Below are 21,205 nucleotides of genomic sequence, written 5' to 3' on the forward strand. Positions count from 1 at the left end.
TCTCAAATGGCCTGGTACTTGAAACACTCTCCTTCATAGAGTTCCCTCCTAGCTTATACACTTACTCTTCTGGAGTCTTTAATTTCTCTAAGCGTGCTCCGGTCTTATAGTCTGCTCTGTCAAAAGGCAAAAGTGCAGGACAGACTCTTCTCAGAGCGTTCTAACAATTCAGTTTGGTTGCTGTAGATTAACTGAGTCTGCCTGATGTCTGGTTATATCGAGCAATGGCTTTCCCTAGGGCAACAATACAGGGATACATGCTGCCAGTCTGCAGTGCCAGAAAGAAACCAATTTATTTGAATTGATTTAAACGCAGCAAGCAGGGCTGAAACGAAAATCAACCAAGTTTGATTAGTACTACAGTTATTTGAACAAACCTCAAGCCTAAGTATTAAACTCATCATTTAAACTTACACTGTTTGTGCTTCAAATCCATGAGGTTTGTTGAGGGGGATCAGACTGAAAAAAATCCCTAGAACTCCCAGCAATCATAGCAATAGCTTAATATCTAAGCAGTCAGATTGCATTGTTTCACAATCTCCATGCAGAATTCACATGCTGTTTGCACAGTCAATATGTTTTGTTTGCTATTTAACTTTGGTTCTGGCTCAAACGATCATTTACCTTTAACAAAGCTTTGCTACTCATTCTGACCGTCTGAAGCTTGTTATCAAGGTTGCAGGCAATGTATTTGTGTCAGAGATGCCAATGAATATAATCACCTTTATGCCATGGCTTGACGTACTCAGTTAAGCAGGATTGTCAAATAATCAATTTTCCCCGCACACTTAATTTTCTGCCAAATGGTTTGCAGCAATTCCGACTCTGAATTGCTTGAGGTCTTTTTTTTTTTAATTCTTCATATGACGTAAAGAGTTTCATTGACATTGGAGATGACAAACAGTTTCACTTGACTGAGTTGGTTAATGATTTTTCACATTCACATTCAAAGCCAAATTTAACAGCAAGTCACCTGCTGAGGTCTTCAAGGAGGAACAACAGAAAGCCAATATTACATGATTCATTTATGTTCACCTTTTGAACACCAGATGCATGCAGTTACAATGGAATGCAGCAATCACAAAATATTATTTGCTTTCTCAACCTTTTTCTAAAGTGGTGCTCCACACCTAAAAAAAAAAATCCAAAAACAAACAAACAATTAATTATAGTGTATCTCTAAAGTGGATGCTGGCCTTTTTTTAGAGTGTTTTGCTGACATGAGGAAGTGTGTGCATGTTTTTAGATTATATTAATGGCTCTTGGAAGTAGGCCAACATTTGTTTATTCAATTCACCAATTGGCAGGAGAAACTCATGTAATGTTTTTAATAACCTTCTGATGTCTCTCATAGGCCCACTTCCTCAGATCATAAAAAGTGCTTAAGAGATATCAGGGAAAAGTTGTAACATGGTCAGTTTAACCAATTAGAAATGATCTACAAGGGTTTCAGTGTAAAAACATATTTTATTGAAAAAATGGAAATGATTTGAGCATGACTATATAACCATTTAACATTTGAATTGTGTATCTATCTATCTATCTATCTATCTATCTATCTATCTATCTATCTATCTATCTATCTATCTATCTATCTATCTATCTATCTATCTATCTGTGTGTGTGTGTGTGTGTGTGTGTGTGTGTATCAAAGCTAAATACACGTAGAAACAGCGCATCCTTGTGGCGCGATACAGAAGAGCATATGCAGCATACAGTGATATGGATTGCACGTCTGATGGCAGATGGAGTATTCTGATGATGACTTTCATACCTTTTATGGACCTTGACACTGTTAATTACTTGGCAGTCTATGGGACAGTCACAGGCCTCCCGGTTTTCATCCAAAATATCTTAAATTGTGTTCCGAAGATGAACAAAGCTTTTAAGGGTTTGGAACAACATGGAGGTAAGTGATTAATGACAAAATTTCATTTTGGGGTGGAGAATCCCTTTAATGCTGGCAGCAGTGGAACCACTTGGGAGAGAACTGCCAGGTGACTAATTTCTTAGCATAAAAGAGGAAAATGGTAAAAGAGGAATACCAAATTATTGTTTAAAGTGTGAAAATATAGCAGAAGTAGCACCGACATTTAAAAACAATGGACTTGTGATAAGGATCCTGAAATACTCAGGTCTTCACTTTAAGTTCATTTAGTGATGAGTGGATTTTTGCTAGAAAAAGAGCAGGAGAAATAACATGCAAGTGTCTCAGAGCCGGCAAAAGCTATGAAAAGAGTGACACTTTATCTCACAGAGTATGACGCAGTCTGCAGAAGTGACATGCATGCTTGTTGTCACCACTAGAATTACCTACTGTAGCCAAAGCAAAATGAACTTATTTAAACTCTTTCAAGGCCTATATTTACAAAATAGAGACTTCTGGGAATCCATACTCTGGTCTCAAGAGACCAAGTTAATCATTTCGGGTCCAAAAGCATCCAAAATGTTCTGGTGTTGCTTTAGGAGGAGTACAGTGAGAAGTGCTTGGTACCCAGAGTGACGTTCAGTGGTAGTAAAGCTTTTATATAGGGATGAATGAGTGCTGAAGGTGTGAGGGAGTTGTGCTTTATCAATACTGGCATGAATTTACACACTATCGTGTGATGTAATACAAATTCTTGAAACAGAAGATGCTACCCTCCCCTCATTCTCTGCATTATTTGGCATTTTTTCAGCATGACAATGAATATATTCATACTCCCAAGGTGAAAATCCTTCAGTGGACATGTATTTCAGTCGAGCTGAGCAATACTTCCCATTAAAGATCAGAGCATAACAGAGCAGAGTTTAACAGGACAGATGTGTAAATTTGTCATGAGCTTGTACACTCAGTGCCAAGAAGGGTCAGAGCAGTATACTTTAAGATCTGGAGGACATACTAAGTACTAGAATATTACACATTTTCTGAATTAAATCTCGGGTGTACTCATTTCTTCAATCCTTCATTTAAACAAAATTGGCTAATTTACTTATCTTACAGAATATATTTGGCATATATTTTCAGTTGTTTTTATTAAGTATATGTTTGATATATTTCAATTTTGCCATCTTTCCATGAATTATATCAGTGATCATTAAGAAAATACATCTTTTATATTTATTCGGAGGGGGTGTACTCATTTATGCTGTGCACTGTATATATGCCTACAAACAAAACATTCTTTGTTTACTATTTTTACTTTTAAATTAAAGCTACTTAATTTGTAGCAGACATATATTGGCATATGCTATTAAAGTTCCAGACACACGGTGCAAGAAAACACAGAGGTACAGACACCGAAATTAAATGTTCTACTAATAACATACCAAATTCGAGATAGTAGAGTAAATTAATTTCATGGGGACATGCAGGAAAATTAAAACCAGTGCTAAATAATAATTCAACAGCAGATTATTAAATGACTAAGCAATGCATTGAATTCAAGATTTGGAAACGAACCAAAGCACTGAACTTCAAATGCACAGTCACATTTCTTGAGCAAATGAAAACAGCGGGTTCTTGTAATCCTTTGGAAGCCTATCCAAACAGCTCCATAAGAAATACCTCACTGAAGGAGGGACTTCTCAGCGCCTGCGTAGGTGAGTGAGTGAGTGCCCACTTCACAGTTACTTAGAGCCTGGGACTACACTTCCACTTATTCCTCCGGATTTTCAAATTGGTATTTGCAAGTAGGAAAACAATCACGCAGACCTCACGCGCACTCTATCCGCTCCAGACGCCATGAAGAATCCCGTGTACTGGGTCGTCCTGGCTGGGATATCCATCGCTTTGATTCAACAAGGTAAGATGAATATTTTCGGGAGATTTAAATATTATCCGGAAAGTGTGTTTTGGAAGGGAAATCACTGGCTTTGAGCGGAGATTGTTGTACGCGTCGTGTTGGACGCGCTCGCAATCAAAGAAGACAAGTGAAACTGGCGTTTTGTGCGGTTTCAAACTGTTACAGTGGACACAATTATGTTTGGCTTTTGATGCGTTTTCAGTATTTTCGACGGGGGACTGGTGATTTGACTTCATATTCGCGTTTGAAAGTTTTGTGAAAAGCGCACTGGTGATGGTGAGAGGACGCGGTCCTTCTAAACGCGTGCACTTGTTTCACATCTGCGTGACTGCGCAACAGTGTAATGAGTGAGTTTGGAGAGCAGCTCCCATCTTAGTTTCTGATCAGCTGGTTTAAGTTGGTTGCAGAGATATACTGTGTTTTGTTTAGCTGAGTTAAGACGGGTTAATCTGCCGTGTCATTGAACCCGTGTTTAACATATTCCCTGTCAGGACGACGCGTCAGTTTTCTCTCTTGGTTGTTAGAGATGTGTTTTGCTGTTTATGTATGATTTGATGAAGAAATGAAAATTATTGATAAACGAGGGATAAATATTTAAAAATGTAAAATTATGTCACTATTTACTTACCCTTATGTTTGTCTGAAACCACATAAGGAGAAAAGCAGGATCGTCATTTGTCCGCATTTTCCAGGCAAAGCCAATGAATGGGGGTGAATGTAAAAATAGCTTATATTTAAAAATTATTATAAAAGTAGTCTATATGTCTCACATGTTATATTTAAAGACTCCTGATACCGTCTTACTGGATATTTAGTCCTTACTCACTGAAACAGTACAGTAGTACTGTTTCGCTGTACAGTTCTCCCAGGGAATGTTCATAACAGTGTGATTGCCGATCTCGCGACTCGGATCTTTTTTAAGGAATCAGATTATCCAGTACAACTAGTTCATTTAAAAGATCTGAATTGTTTGTTCATAAATCAGATTTGATTCATAAGTTCAACATGTCCCAAATGGCCTCACGGTCATCCTGTGAGGCCCTGTCCCAAATCACACCCTAAACCCTTGCGGTCTTCCTCACTTGTATGGAACCCTTGGGATCGAAGTCCATACTTTCATGGTGTAATGCTGCTTTGGCTGTCGGGTAGAAGTCTGCTGTGGAGCTCGCCTGCAGAAGTGCACGAAGTGGGTGCTTCCTAACACCCATCAGAAAGCTAAAATGACAAATGGGACACCTTACGGTCTTGTGAACTAAAAGGTCACATGGACACGGAAGCCTTTGTAAGACCGCAAGTGCATATGAAGTGTGCTATTTGGGACGCGGCCTCAGTCCACACTTTTGTAACTTAATGCTGCTTTTTTTGGGACAGGGTCTTCATGTGCTCTTGCAGACTTACAATGGCCGCCAAGTATACATGTCAGTTAAGTCCATGAGACTGTAGGGTGTCCCATTTGGCATTTAGGGATCCAAATTCAACCAGATTAGGCATGAAATGTAAATCTGTCTGTTTTCTAAATGCATCTTATTGCTTATATTACATTTTTTTTTTTTTTTTTGAATTTGGTGACTTATTACTACTTCAATCATTTCATCCACTTTAACTTTGCCCCTTTCTTAAAACTTCAAGCTAACATTCACGTCATCATCCCTGTCATACATTATTATTATTATTATTATTATTATTATTTTTTTTTTTTGCTTGGATATGTCACAATACAGAAGAAAAGATCTGTCGCTACATTGCAACTTCAACATCTCATTAGAGTTGATGATTTTCCTTTTAATAACTTAAATCTGAGTTTTCCCATTGCACAAAGCTATTGTAGGACTTCAGAAGACTTTGAATAACTAATATTGTGCACAATAGGCTCACATCTTCAGTGACCGTTTACTATAAATGTATATGAAAAGCAGTGGCCAGCACAGTCATACACATTTTTGCCAAAAAGAAAGAAAATCAGTTGACATGAGGATGAGTAAGACATAACAGAATTTTCATTTGTATCGGTGCAGTATCCCTTTAATATGGATTGGTCTAGCCCAGTGGTTCTCAACCACATTCCTGGAGGACCCCCAACACTGCACATTTTGCATGTCTTCTTTGTCTGACACACCCATTTCAAGTCTGTGAGTCTCTACTAATAAGCAGGTGACTTGAATCAGGTGTGGTTGATTAAGGAGACATGCAAAATGTGCAGTGATCGGGGTCCTCCAGGAATGTGGTTGAGAACCACTGGTCTAGCCCACGATGCTGTTCAAGGATATCTTTTTTTTTTTGACATTGAGGGCAAATGAAAATCAAAAAAAGGGGCAAGCACTCTTTTCAGACTTGTTCTCAAGTGCTCGTAACAGAATTCACATACTCCACATCTGACCGTGACATGTCCCTCTTCAAAAAATGTTATGTATCCTAAGCAAATAGACATACTTGTCCAAATAGCCCCCACTGTCTGCACACACAGCTTCCACTAGTGTAGAATTAGACTTGTTGTGTTTAATGGAGGTTGTCAGGGGTTAAGAGTGTTTTTTTTTGTTCTTTGGGACAGAGGGAGGGAAAGAGAAGATGTCATTGGTTGCCAGTAAGTTGCCAGGAAGCTACAGACTCCCCTGCAGTGCTCAAGCCAACATCCCTCCAGGCCTGGACTGTCCATTGAACCCCCTGTCACTTTTCTAACTCTCTCTCAGCCAAGGCAGGAATTATATGTCATTAAATTGAAATTTGGTGCCACAGCTGTGGTCCAACTTCACACAGAGAGAATGGAGTACAGTGATTTAACAGAGAGAACTTCCTTTTGAAATAGACTTCAGGATCATTGCTCAAGAAGAATTCAACTCATGAAGTTTAATCAGTGGTTGACACCGCAGAGCATGAGGAGGAGACATCTTTACAATGAAAACAGACTCTACAATAGTTGTAATTCAGAGAAATGAAAGTCTAGGGCTGGATAATGTATTTGAAATGATTTCGTTGACCAAATTAAACGACATAATGAATGTCAAGGGGATTTTTTATTTGGCCATTAAGTTTTCATATGGTGTCATTACACTAAGCTTATTTGCATCTGTAATTTTATTTTTGTGGAAAAATGCCTTAACTTACAGCAGTCACGTACTTATGAACTATTCTATTTTATATACCGTATGGTTGTGTGTTCATCGAAATGTCCAACATGAACTGCTCTTTTTAACCAGGTGATGCGCTAATTTAACCAAAAAAAAAAAAAAAAAGTATGCAATGTTGGGCACTACATTCACTTTTTCACTAAATTTAGATTTTTTTTTTTGTGCTGTGGAAAACATTTTTTAAACTAGATTTCTACTGTGTTCTTTAAATATTTAAAATCTGCTTGCCAATAATGCCAATTTGGTTCAAGTGGTTCTTCTGACTAAAAAAAATACATTAAGTAATTTCAGAGCTAAGCATGAATTTGTGTATATATATATATATATATATATATATATATATATATATATATATATATATATATATATATATATATATATATATATATATACAGTGGGTACGGAAAGTATTCAGACTACCTTAAATCTTTCACTCTTTGTTATATTGCAGCCATTTGCTAAAATCATTTAAGTTAATTTTTTTCCCTCATTATTGTATACACAGCACCCCATATTGACAGAAAAACACAGAATTGTTGACATTTTGGCAGATTTATTAAAAAAGAAAAACTGAAATATCACATGGTCCTAAGTATTCAAACCCTTTGCTGTGACACTCATATATTTAACTCAGGTGCTGTCCATTTCTTCTGATCATCCTTGAGATGGTTCTACACCTTTATTTGAGTCCAGCTGTGTTTGATTATACTGATTGGACTTGATTAGAAAGCCACACACCTGTCTATATAAGGTTACAACAGTGGCCTCCATAATCCTTAAATGGAAGACGTTTGGGACGACCAGAACCCTTCCTAGAGCTGGCCGTCCGGCCAAACTGAGCTATTGGGGGAGAAGAGCCTTGGTGAGAGAGGTAATGAAGAACCCAAAGATCACTGTGGCTGAGCTCCAGAGATGCAGTCGGGAGATGGGAGAAAGTTGTAGAAAGTCAACCATCACTGCAGCCCTCCACCAGTCGGGGCTTTATGGCAGAATGGCCCGACGGAAGCCTCTCCTCAGTGCAAGACACATGAAAGCCCGCATGGAGTTTGCTAAAAAACAAAATTTTTGGCCTTAATTCTAAGCGGTATGTGTGGAGAAAACCAGGCACTGCTCATCACCTGTCCAGTACAGTCCCAACAGTGAAGCATGGTGGTGGCAGCATCATGCTGGTGGGGGTGTTTTTCAGCTGCAGGGACAGGACGACTGGTTGCAATCGAGGGGAAAGATGAATGCGGCCAAGTACAGGGATATCCTGGACGAAAACCTTCCCCAGAGTGCTCAGGACCTCAGACTGGGCCGAAGGTTCACCTTCCAACAAGACAATGACCCAAAGCACACAGCTAAAATAACGAAGGAGTGGCTTCACAACAACTCTGTGACTGTTCTTGAATGGCCCAGCCAGAGCCCTGACGTAAACCCAATTGAGCATTTCTGGAGAGACCTGAAAATGGCTGTCCACTAACGTTTACCATCCAACCTGACAGAACTGGAGAGGATCTGCAAGGAGGAATGGCAGAGGATCCCCAAATCTAGGTTTGAAAAACTTGTTGCATCTTTCCCAAAAAGACTCATGGCTGTATTAGATCAAAAGGGTGCTTCTACTAAATACTGAGCAAAGGGTCTAAATATACTTAGGACTATGTGATATTTAAGTTTTTCTTTTTTAATAAATGTGCAAAAATGTCAACAATTCTGTGTTTTTCTGTCAATATGGGGTGGTGTGTGTATATTAATGAGGAAAAAAAATGAACTTAAATGATTTTAGCAAATGGCTGCAATATAACAAAGAGTGAAAAATTTAAGGGGGTCTGAATACTTTCCGTACCCACTGTATATCTAAATTTTTTTTTTTTAGAGGTGTTCTGAAAAACCTTGAGAGATTACGCCTCCATCCTTATAACATGATCTTTTGTCTGTAGACACCCTTTATTATGATATCAAATGCATCCAAAGTGATACAGTCCTGCTGAGTCTCAGCATGATGTGTTATTACGCAAATTAGGCACATTAGGTGTCGATGACGACAGAAAGTGGTGCTGATTTTAGCCTAGTTGCAAAATTACCTCTTTGCTAATTTGATCAAAAGGACAAGAGGACTCTCACATTTCCTCAAGTGGTAAAATGAAATGCTAGTGTGTGTTGCCATTATTTTGATGTAGCCTTTAGGGCCAAAATTACTTATCCATTTGTCATTGTGCTTTTCATTTGCAATTACTTGGAGGGAATGTGATTTTGTGTTTATTGAAATGCGTTTTCCTTAAATACACAAAATGACTCATTCAAGCAAACTAATTCGGAATTCTTCACATCTGGAGGGGGGCTGTGAAGCCGCAGTGATTTTGGTTTTGAATAAGAATAAAACTTGGATTATGAAATGTATAGCCTAATATTTATTAGTCAAACCAATTTCCTATCTGGTTTTGGATTTTGCATGTTTGTCTAAGTAAATCATGCCTGAAAATTAAGTTGTCAGTGGCTATTAAGTAGCTTTGGGGATCATTTCAGACCCTCTGACTTTTCTATGAGCATCAAACCTTCACAAGTAATGAAAAATAGTACAAAGTAGCCTTCTTATCTGTTCAGATGTGGCCTCAGCACTGTTCATTAAACATCTGCTGCAACGATGTGAGAAGATTGTCATACACTGTGCTCATTCACAAAAGCTGTTGTAGAGAACTTCAGCATTGTGTCCAGTGAGTATGAATGACCCAGAGATTTAGATTAGGACTTGGTGCAGTGAACATCTGTAGATGTGGCTATTCATGGGTTGTCACGTCTGAAGAATGCGGTCTTCATAAGTTGGCAGTCTAATATTGCGGTCTCTATGTAATCAGCATGTCAAACAAAATGCAATTGAAAAACTTTTGACATTTCAAATATTCGCTCAGGAAAAATCAAGTGATTGTTCAAAGCCTTGAACACTTTAATACTAGGAATCCTGGAAGAAACAGCATTTTCTGGCCTATATTTGTCTTATACAGATTGTCCAAAATGGTATGTTTAGGGTTTGAGTTCTGTGACATTAATGGCTGTTTCTTTTCATGTTTCTAGAGTCCCACTGTTCTGAAGCTAATAATAAGACCTATTTTATCCAGTGCTTTGTTACGGCTGGAACATACTTGCTCTTTCTCTTGAAGCATTAATAAACCTGTCAAACTCATCTCTGCTGCAATCACAGAAAGGCAGAACTTTTTAACACTGTCTGAGAAGCTGACCAGGTTTACATTTCACTGCAGGTTGTGTTCTGTGTGTAAATGTGTATGTAACAAAAAAAAGAGAAAAGAAAAGAAAATGTTAATACTGAATCTTGACAACTTCGACTGCATTTGGGTCTTATTAGTGTGATTATAGAGACTTTACTGGCAGAGGTCACAAATGGCTTGAAGCCTAAAATATGAGAGATGTTAGCACTGTTTTTTTTTTTTTTTTTTTTTTAAATAGTTATATATAACAAAAAATATATGAAAATATTCTTGTACATATTAGTAATTGTTGATCTTGTTTAATCAATTTAACTTTGGGTAAAGTGGATATTTCTTTTTTTTTTATCTTAGTCAAGACTTTTTTTCACCTAAAACAGTCAGAATTATATTTTAACAGACCATTTTACACCTTCTCTCTGATCCTAAACAGTTAAACACGATTTTGTTGTCACTGTTTCTTTAAGATGTCTACATAAATGCCCTTCAACAGCATTTAATATTTGTGTTTCTAGTGGATTTTGTATAGTTGGCTTGGTTAATCCTTGAATAATGACATCTTTGCAAAGCCTGCATTGCATTCTGGGACTGTGTGAAATTGAGTAACACTATAAAAGTAGCAAAAAACAGTGTTTACTCTTTTCTATGGAACTATTCAAAACTATGATTAAGCAGTTTGTTTATCACTTTTCAAAAAATGATCACAGAGTTGACCATTACATTACAGTATTTCCCATAGTACAGTGAACTCATTTGAATTTGTTCATGAAATGACTCCTACTATACTGGTGTTGAAGATCAGTAGAGTGTGTTCTTCATCTAACAGATGGTGGATAGAGTGATTGAGCAGCACATGTTGAGACTCTAATCCTTCTGTTTTTGATTAGTATGTGGCCTCTATGAGGAGTGAAGAGGTAGAGTAAAGCCTGGACATTTCAATTAGAGCTATCAGGGATTTTGCCTTTACCCTGCACAAACCCTGATTAAAAAAGCTCTGCTAATCTATCAGAGTGCTGCTACTCTGCTTTTAAGGAATAATGGGCGTTACTTGTCAATACAAAAGTCTTCCAACCGAAAATGGCATGTAATGGATCAGTCAACCTTTCTCTGTCAGTTGAAGCCAAAATGACTTTGAGCAGTATTATGAAACCAGCTAAGGGGGTTTTATATTACCTTGCATTTAGAGGATTTTCATTATTATAGTTTCCAAACCTCCACCTCATCGTTGTTTGCAACATATTGTTATAACATTTACATTCTTTGAGTACAATTTCAAATGCTTGAAATGAAATGAAAAGAAGCAACAAGCGTTTAAGGCTGAAATTACAGTTGACTCAGCAATCATTGAATAGATTCCTGGCACAACTTTGCTTTGCTCGTTGAATTTCATGGAGGCTTATGGAAAGCTTGTTATAATTAATGTTAAATGCATGACTGGAAATCTTAATGGCCTTTTTGGATCACTGTTGAAATGAAATTTCTCATTAATCATAGGCTCTGTTCTGTTTTTTCCTCTTACAGTAACTTCCAAATAGTTCGAAATTTCTTCCTCATGTCACAATTAAAGAAACCTCCATCCTTGTAGATATACAACATTCTCACTCAAAAGAAATGATGCATTGATCAAACTCAAACCTAGTATACAAAGGCATGTACACCATAGAAATCCAGTGATTTATAAACAGCGTTTCGTGCAGAGAATTCTAATACGGTAAATTCCCTGGTCATTCCGCTTGTATCTGTTGTATTTTCCATTAGCATTGGAAATGAGTAATTTCCACAGGCTATCAAATCACAATAACCTCTTTAGCAAGCTATGGAAATATTCTTCCCTTGAGAAGTTTTGTTATAAGTGGACCCTGCATGGTTCAACATCTTGCCAGAGGTCAGAGAAAATTCATCTCGTTGAAATTGATGATGTCAGCTCTCTTGTCATGCTCGTCAAACAAGATTTGTGAACCGAATCTTGTAAATATAAATATTTCACAGATTCGTAGTTCATTTTTTGCCTCCTTAATAACATTAGATTAAGTTAGGACCGATAATAGCTCATCTCATTAAAATTTGACACTTAATCAAGCAATGTTTGCAATCGCTCATTTGCATGTCTCATCAGAATTAGAAGTAGTGGTTGCATATTTATCAGGATGCTTTAATAGGGGTGCAAGCAAATCTTGATGTAAATGCGGTTTTCCCTCCAGGTTTTCTTGACTTTTCTTTTGCACTAATATCCAGGTCTATCTCATTGTTTTTGCATTTGATTTTGTTTTCTTCAATATATCAGTATCTAGATTGCAGTGGTCACCTTTGGACCACTTCAGATGACTTTGCTATGTCACTGAATAACCTGCATACTAATCTTTTTACTCACTGCTGTAGTCATGGTGCTGTTCAAGTCACTGACTACTTAATCTTCAGGTCAGCCACTAAATTATAAAATGAAATGCTAATACCAGTGGGTATAACCTCGGAAATTCAATATTCCCTCTGATATGAGCTAAGGTAGAGGTTTATGTAAGGGATGCTCAAGAGTGCATCTGCTACAGCTGTAATATAATAACGCTCCTCTTAGGGACTCACCTTGTATCCTGCTGTCTAGATTTTATATGCTGTCTGCTGTGCATGAGAAGATTAAAGCAACGCAACACACAGGGAGACAATGATGAGAAAATGGTTGCTATTTTCAGAAATTCTAATTTTCTCTGTCCTTTACAGTAAAAATAAATAAATAAATAAAAGTCATATTTTAGCTGAGATGACAGAATTGCTGTTCAAAGCTGACTTTTAAATTCTCAGACTGTAGTTGATTTTGAAATGTTTCTACTAGAGCTGCAATGGCTGCTTGATAAAATCAGGAATAATTGATGATGAAAAAAATCAAAAGTTGATTTTATTTTTGGTTTATTTTGATCTTTGAATTTTGATATAGAGGATTTTTTTTTGTATGTGATATTTTTGTTTATTTTACTGTTATGTTCTTGTCAGCTTTTGACAAAAATAGTGCATTCTAAAGTGAGCAAGTGATTAAATGATTCAAATACAGGTTGTCATGCGCATCTCATCAGTAAAGCCGGTCCCGTGATTAGTAGTAAATCACCATCATCTGCTTTCAGATTGAGCGGCATTCACTATACAGAGCCATAGTTTACTGACAAGCTAGGCGATATCGCGTTTGAAATCGAATGCGATTCATCTGCGATTATGAACTCGATATTGCCAAATTGTCAGTGAACTATGGTTTAGTGAATGCCACTCAATCTGAAAGCAGGTGATGGAGATTTACTACTAATCATGGGACCGGATTTACTGACAAGATGCACATGACAAGCATGCGATTAATTGCACAGCCATAATTTTATATATATATATATATATATATATATATATATATATATATATATATATATATATATATATATATATATATATATATATATATATATATATATATTTAACACGTTAACTTAATTAGTTATGAAAAATAATGTGATTAATGCACTGGTCCCGCCCACAGACCTGTACTTCATCTTACATTTCATACAGTTGACTGTTGACAAATATGATGCAGAGCAACAACTTCATAAATGCAGTTATACCCTAAAATTCAAGATATTGGTGCAAAAAAGTTTTTTTGTCTTATATTTATATCATACGATAAGTGATATAAAATCACACGAGCAGCGAGAGCAATATCACACGAGTGCTGATTTTGTCCTGAATATCACGAGTTTAAGTTGAATGTTATTTTATACAACAGTTCAGTAAATAAGAAGTTGATATTGTGTTAAATTTTAAACACAATATTACGTGTTGCTTAATTTTGCAGAGAACACACCTTTAAAACCACAGCAGAATTATTGCGCATCTCAGAGCATCTCATTGTTTAGTTTCTGAATTAATCTGCGTTTTGAACAAATTGTGTGAATCAATGATTCAAAGACCCATTCATAAAGAGAGCCATTAGTTGTATCCCAAAGTGAAGTGCATGAAGGACGCACTGCCGTTGCAAAATTTCCTAATTCCGTGGGCAGGGGTTTCTGAATAGAAGGACAAAGTTGATGATCAGTATCATGGTACCAACAAAGCCGGATTGGAGTGGTTTGGTTTTGTCAACTCGAAACTAATCCTGTAACTCTGAATTTGTTCATTTACCATCATGGTACAGGCCCTAGGTTAGCTGTGCGTGTAAGTTTCTATGGCAACGAATGCAGCTAAACGCCAAACCACTTTCATGGTACCTAAATCCCAAAATTAGTGCAAACTAAACTGAAATTTGCCTGGCTAGCCAGCTAATCCGGCTTCATGGTACAGGCCCCTGATGCCAGATGCCAGACTATTTTTCATCTTTTTTTCTTTTTGGTAGTCTGATCACTTTAGTATATTTTTAAGTAATAAGTTAAATGAGATAAATTTAGTGACGTGACATGTGGCCAAGTATGGTGACCCATATTCTGAATTCATGCAATTAGATTTGTTTCCAGTTTTCTCATCTTTTTACTTTGCATCTGGATGGTTATCAGTTCCTCTTTTGCACTTGTTAGTTGCAACCTCACATACCGTGTTTCTCTAGTGGCCTTACTTGAACCACAGATCTCGACCAGGTACATCACAGCCGTCAGCAAAACATTCGTTTGCTGTTTTGTTTTGTTTTTTCCTCTCTAATGTCTTTGTTCAAAGGATACCTGGAGCTGTTCTTTGATGGGTAAAAAAATAACCCGCTGTATTCTTGAAGGCGACATTCCGAAGGTGCTGGAATGCAGCTCATTAGCTGTAGCTAGAGAGATGTTTGAAACTATGATTGCTGCTGGTTACTGTGGTGGGCTGTGTAGAGTGATATTAAGATGTGAGAGGGGATCTGAAAATCATTTCAAGTGGAATATATTCATAATGGAGAGCTCAGATATGAAGCCAGTCCATAACATCTCAATGCCTGTTCGTCAAATTCAGTATTGTTGGGACAATGTCTTGTTATAGCTCTCAGAGAGACGTATACATTAGGATTTAGTTGAGTGCCTTATTTCAGTTGCCTTTTCTCTCTGCAGTGTTTATTCTTGTATGGTTATTGCAAATAAGCTTAAGGAACTGCAAGCTCAGCCTGTGCTTCTATTAGAAATTATGAAAATATTTCTCAGGAGAGGTTCGGAGGGAACATAGATCACTGCTTATTGGTCTGTACATGGTTTTCGGAAAAAGACAAGCCCTCATTGTGGCATCAATAATCCCACACCATACAGTGGGGCATACTTAGTTTAAAATAAAATCTAAATTAGGAAATCCCAGCAGAAATATTCACTCATGGGCCATGGCCTGTTTGTATACTCTATATTGAGCTCTAAAATCACTCACATATTTTATCTTTCCCACCAGATGGTGAAATTTTTATTTTATTTTTTTTAATTTTTTTACCAGCTTTCTCATCTTTTTGCTTTGTAGCTGAATAGTGTAGCTTCATAATGTGTGTATATGCACAGGTATTATAAGAGCTTTCATTTCATGTTTACCTGAATATGCATGAGTTGTTGGCTTTGGTTTCTTCACATTTCAAATTGTATTTTATCATTTTGCGTGATTTGTAGTTCGGTCCAGTAAAACTGTGATTTTTAAAATTAAAATACCAATTATGGATCAACCCTCTACAGTTAACTGATCTCATTGTTTATGTTTGGCTGTAGCTCTGAGATTGATGCATAAATATTACGGTGATGCCAATCTATAAAGATTGATTTGGTTGGTGTGGGTCTCTGGGAAGGCAAATTTATACATTCAAGGGAGCATTTGGAAAGCCCGCATTTAAATGCATGACTTTTCAGACAATTTTTTTATGGGAAATGATATAGATTTCCTTCCAAACTTTTATTGGGTCATATTGAGAGTCTGCTTAAACGCCTCACGCAAATAAATAGAAGGCGACAAAGATTTCTCCCTCTTGCAAATGGTATTTACGGGACGTGGTGTTAAACAATTTGGAAAGTCGTTCAAAGGTGACATATATTTGATTGAATTTTGTCTGTCCTTGGATAGAGATGTGCGATTAGCACCAGGAATAACAAGTATCCTCTAGTTGAATTTGATCTCTGAGTGATTTTAATCAGGAAATGCAATGTTGTTAGGTTTATGTAGAGATTAAAAGTGGAGGCTTGGATAGAAATAGGCGAGTGCAGCCTTTCCTCAGGTGCGCTGACAACCAGGTGCAAGTGGTAACTCTCCTTTGTCAGCATGACTCCTCAGACAAGACAAGTCAAGGGAAAACAGCACCCACGTATAACCAAGGCATGTTTTTCCATCACCTTAACTCATTCACGTAGGAGTGAGGGAGCGCCTGGTAGAAACACTTTGTTTAGCAACATCCTGCGCGAGCCTTGCTTATGTCGCAATTCTGTATTTTTATCCTTTTTCAAAGAGTTGCATACATTCATGATATGTCATGATAAATAACAAGCTCCTATGGATTTGAGCCGTAAACTTGTTTTCTGTTGTCCTGGGGATAGAAGTGGTATGATGAAAAACTTGTCGCACAATGGCTGTGCTGCAGGATTCTGTGGGAGAGGCAGAGAACAAAATAAGTTCCCCTGGGTGACTTGTATTCCCCCAAACAGGAAGAACCTCAGTGGAAATCTTCCACAGAATAATGAAAAGGAGCGTGAAGGTATCGAAAAGTTTCTTTTTGAATGGTTTGATTTAGTAGGTCTCAGAATAACTACCATTTTCTCAGAATAACCAGTCAGAAGTCACTTGCTGTTAGTGCTAGCATGAAGAGATGCCTACACTCTTAAAAATAAAGTTCTTTATTGGCATCTTTGGTTCCATGAAGAACTGTTAACATTCCATTGCACAAAAGGTTCTTTATAGTGGTAAAAGGTTCTTCAGATTATTAAAATGTTCTTTACACTAAGAAAAAAGTGGATCTTTTAAGAACTATTCACTGAAAGGTTCTTTGGGTAACCCAAAATATTTCTTTCAAGGCATCACTGTGAACCCCCCTTTTGGAGCCTTTTTTTTTAAAAGTGGCATTGCTTACAGGTTCTACCAGTCACCAAAAAATGAAAATTTGTCATTTACTCATCCCTATGTTTTTTTTCCAACTTGTATGACTGACTTTCTTCTGTTGAACACAATTTATTTTATTATTATTATTATTATTATTTTTATTATTATTATTATTATTATTTTTTTGCCAATTATAGTTTTTGGGCGAACTATTTCTTTTATCCAACCATCTAATTTTCTGTTTCTCTTTTAGCTGCACTAGTTTGCTTGGAGAGATTTGAAAATGGTAATCAAGATGTCATGGTTCTGAAATAGATATTTCCTACAAAGCCTCCACAGTCAGTGAAAACAAAAGCTCCTCCGGGCAAGACAATGCAGTAGTGAAGACACCAATTTGTTTCTCAGCATAAGGAGAACCACTTGTTAGTCTTGAAAAAGTCATGAAATTATGGAATGTTTTCACAGCTGATCTGGCTAATACTCATACTTTTTTTGTTTAATTAAGTATAATAAATCAGAGTTGGTCCCTCAACTTTTTATCACAGTTTTGTGATGCAGTCAGTCACTTGGAGGACATAGCATACCTTGCCGTGGGCATGCAGAAACAGGCATGCTGTCAATAATCAATTAGCCTGCCAGCACCTCCGCATGAGTGCCTGAAGGAGTCAGCTCGAAGTGTTCACCTTCTCTCTCTCATTCACGAGTCGGTAATTTCAGCCTTGCTGTTTTCTTTTATTAGATAAAGGCCATAGGCTGTTGTGCTCTGTGTTTAATCTAAGGGAAAAGTTGGTGGAGAATTGTGGCATTCTGAGTTTAGCTGTGTTTTTAAGTCTATAGTACTGTATTTCTACTGCAAGACCAATAAGGATAAAATGAATAATGTTAAATATAATGTAAGAGACATTTAAGTAATATTCATGTTTTATACAAATTTCTATTAACAGCATCCATGGCACAACATTTGCTTCATATTCTTCCATTGTAAGTGCATTTGTCAATGCTTACAAATGTTGACTCCAATTTAGTCAATTTTCCTAGTCAGTTGACCATCACAGATGCAGTTGATAGAGTTTGAAGTTAATGTGTGTTATTTTCTGCATTATTAGAATAACCAGATGGAGACGGCAAACTTGTTCCTAAACATTGGACCCCCCTTGCCATTGGTTGATAAACGGATAGCCATGCCCCTAACTAACACCATTGGTTGAGTCAATGTTGCTGTTGTTGGGCAGCTTGGAATGATGTTTGATAGCACCAAAAATCAGCCATTTTTACACTTCACTGCCAATATACAAATGGCTTAAATTTGTATTTGCTTTTAAGTTTGAATGGCAAAGTATGTTATAATTTATTATTTCTATTTTTTTATCCAAGTATTTTATTCATATTTGATGTGCTCTATGTATGTGCGCTGATCAATGTTTGCGTGTGAATAACAGCCTAAATGAAGTCTGTGGTGTAAGACTTGGCTGGAATTCTTTTACGATCTATTTTTGAACATTTTGAAGCACTTTTGGGTAAATGGATTTTCAATGTAGGGGGGTGGAAATGTTGGTTTCATGAAAAATATTATGACCAGTGTTTTGAAGATGAATGAAAGTCTTTTGGTTTGTAATGACATGAGGGTGAGAAACTGATGCCAAATGTAATTTTAGATGAACTAACCCTTAATTAAACTAACGTTTTTGATAAAGTTTTTGACCTTTATTGAAAGTAGGTAATGGACAGGAATTAATAAAGAAACAGCACTCTGAAAAGACAGAGTTGAACTTGAACTCGCAATGTGTTGGAGCAGGTGTGCTATCCAATATGTCACAACTCTGACATGGCCTTAAAGTTTTCTGTCAATGTCTTGCTTTACAGTTTAGAAGCAATCGTCTTCCTGCAATGTTTGGACTGCACCTCAGTATTTGGAGTAGCAGTGTCATATTGTCCTCTGGGGTAAGGTGAGTTTATTTTAGAAGTTCAGGACAATGCCTGCAATGATAGAAAGGTCATGGAAAAGACTAAACGCCTATATCTTGTTTAAAGTATTTTATGCTTTACCTGGTCACACAAGGTTCTTCACACATGTATATACAAAATAAGTACATTCATAATGCATGTTGTGCAGTTTTGCTACAGTATGTCAAAAATAACTCTGAAATGTTGCCTATTGGTGACGTTGCTGTAAATAGCATAGAGAAAAATTAGCTGACTATGAATGCATAAGACATTAGCTGTCCACAATTTTGCTATACTGACAAAAGACAGGAATAGAAACAGCCCTGTTGATGTCTGTCTGCAAAATGTCCCTCTTGCATTTGTTTGGAAGGTCATTTTTATAAAGCAGCTTGTCGCCTTTGTATATTGTCCCTTTCCAGTGCGAAGGATAAACCGAAAGGAATTTGGAGGGCTTACGGCATGGGTGGACACTCATTAACATTCCACCAGCATAATATTGAGAGCAGTTTCACCATTCTTGTGTAATAGAAAGTCGTTATCTCGCACTGGGGTTTGTTTGGCCATCCGTTCACAAATTAGCTGCCAAACACTTTGTGAACTTCATATCAATCTAGATGGCCGTTAGAGAATGAATGACCATCGGGTTATAGGTGAAGCAATAATTCACCCTAAAGACTCTACACCTGATCCTGAATACAGATCAGCAGGCTTTTGGATTGTGATAGGGAGATCGTAAGAAAAAGGTTAGTTACACTTTTTTTTTAATAGGGCATTGCATGGTCCTAGTGGACACAAATTCACTGTAAATTCACTTGTGACAAGCTCCAAGTATGTCAGGGAAAACTTGAGAATGTGAGAAAGTGTATTCCGTCAACACAGTTTGGTGATGAACTGATGGAGTTTTGACTTGGAGATGATTAGGTGGAGGGGCTCAAAGCATGATGTTTTTTCCACAGGACAGGGCTGAAGCCGTTTTTACAGCTTGTTTGAATAAATTTAGACTTAACTCAAGCTTCCTGCCAGTAAACAGGTCCTTAGGGTTCTTTAGGTTTAGAATGCTTCAACAGTTCTTCAAAACTGTTAAATAAAAACTCCTTTAACAATTAAATTAATGTCCAGAGATTTGTTAGCTTTTCTATGCAAAGGGGACCTCATGTACACTGACAAGTGAACTCAGAATAGATACAGCAGTATGTATTATTCTTCATACAGAAAGAAAGAAATGTTGAATTCATAAGAGATCTGCCAGCAACTTTGAACCAGACTTGCAGTTAGCTGTTTCTTGTTTAAGCTGAAAGAGAAGAAAAATTCTTTGATAAATTCTTCTTCCAGCCTTAAGATTGGAAGAATTTGAGTCCTGAACTTGACACATTTGCAGTTTTTAAGCTTTTTAAAAAATTCCCATATGCATTTTTTATTTATTCTTACATTACTTTATATGTCTCAGTCCATCCATCCGTGCAGGTGCAACTGGGTTAGTATGGCCAAGTTAGGCCTTACAGTGAATTCTTCACCCAGGAAAAAACACATTTTATGCTGATGACCATTCAATAGCAGCCTTATATCTTGCAACATTTATTCAAGCATACAACATCACAAATATTTCATAATATTTTAATTTTACTTTCTGTCATCTCAATTGCAATGGGAATGCTAACGCTTCTTTAGTTATTATAGGCCTAGACCTACTTGGTGGAATCCATTACTATTGAAGTCATGTTAAGGCTTGAAATTATCTATTCTTGTGGTTTATGAAAGCCAGGACAGTCACTCCAAAAACAATTAGCCTCTAATTGCTTTGACAGCTTGTGCTCATTAAGTTGTGATTTACAGGAGATGTGGCTCTGCAGCGTCACCTGTTGTATATAACAATTACAATTCAGCCTAAACAGCAAAAGCCACTTGGTCACTGGGCCCTAATCACTTAGCAATTTTCCTTGCCTTTATTTGATGAACGAGTCACATTTAACCTTGTCCTCGGTTTTCAGACGAATGCTGTAAAGACATAGTGATGTGTTTATTAAGCCGTAGTGAAATGTTGGTCTGCCCTTCGAACAACTCATTAAGTATACTATTTAGTCTCGACATTCACTTGACTGGCTTTTGTGTTGCTGTGTCAGAGATGATCATTAATTAATAAGAGGAAACCTCACTGTTTCAGTAT

General features: G+C 37.0%; 1 protein-coding gene across 2 annotated transcripts in view; it reads left to right on the forward strand.

Annotated features, from left to right (window-relative positions):
• The first annotated feature begins 3,495 nt into the window (after positions 1 to 3,495).
• Positions 3,496 to 21,205, forward strand: part of ntm (neurotrimin) — a 278,381-nt gene continuing 260,671 nt past the window's right edge. The window contains exon 1 of one of the 2 annotated variants that reach the window (XM_042732777.1): positions 3,496 to 3,785. In XM_042732777.1, the coding sequence (XP_042588711.1) occupies positions 3,725 to 3,785 (61 nt within the window). In that variant the 5' untranslated portion in view covers positions 3,496 to 3,724. The remainder of the gene's footprint in view (positions 3,786 to 21,205) is intronic. The other variant, XM_042732783.1, reaches the window with a different exon arrangement.

This window comes from Cyprinus carpio, chromosome B10, assembly GCF_018340385.1.
Source record: "Cyprinus carpio isolate SPL01 chromosome B10, ASM1834038v1, whole genome shotgun sequence".
Taxonomy (NCBI): Eukaryota; Metazoa; Chordata; class Actinopteri; order Cypriniformes; family Cyprinidae; genus Cyprinus; species Cyprinus carpio.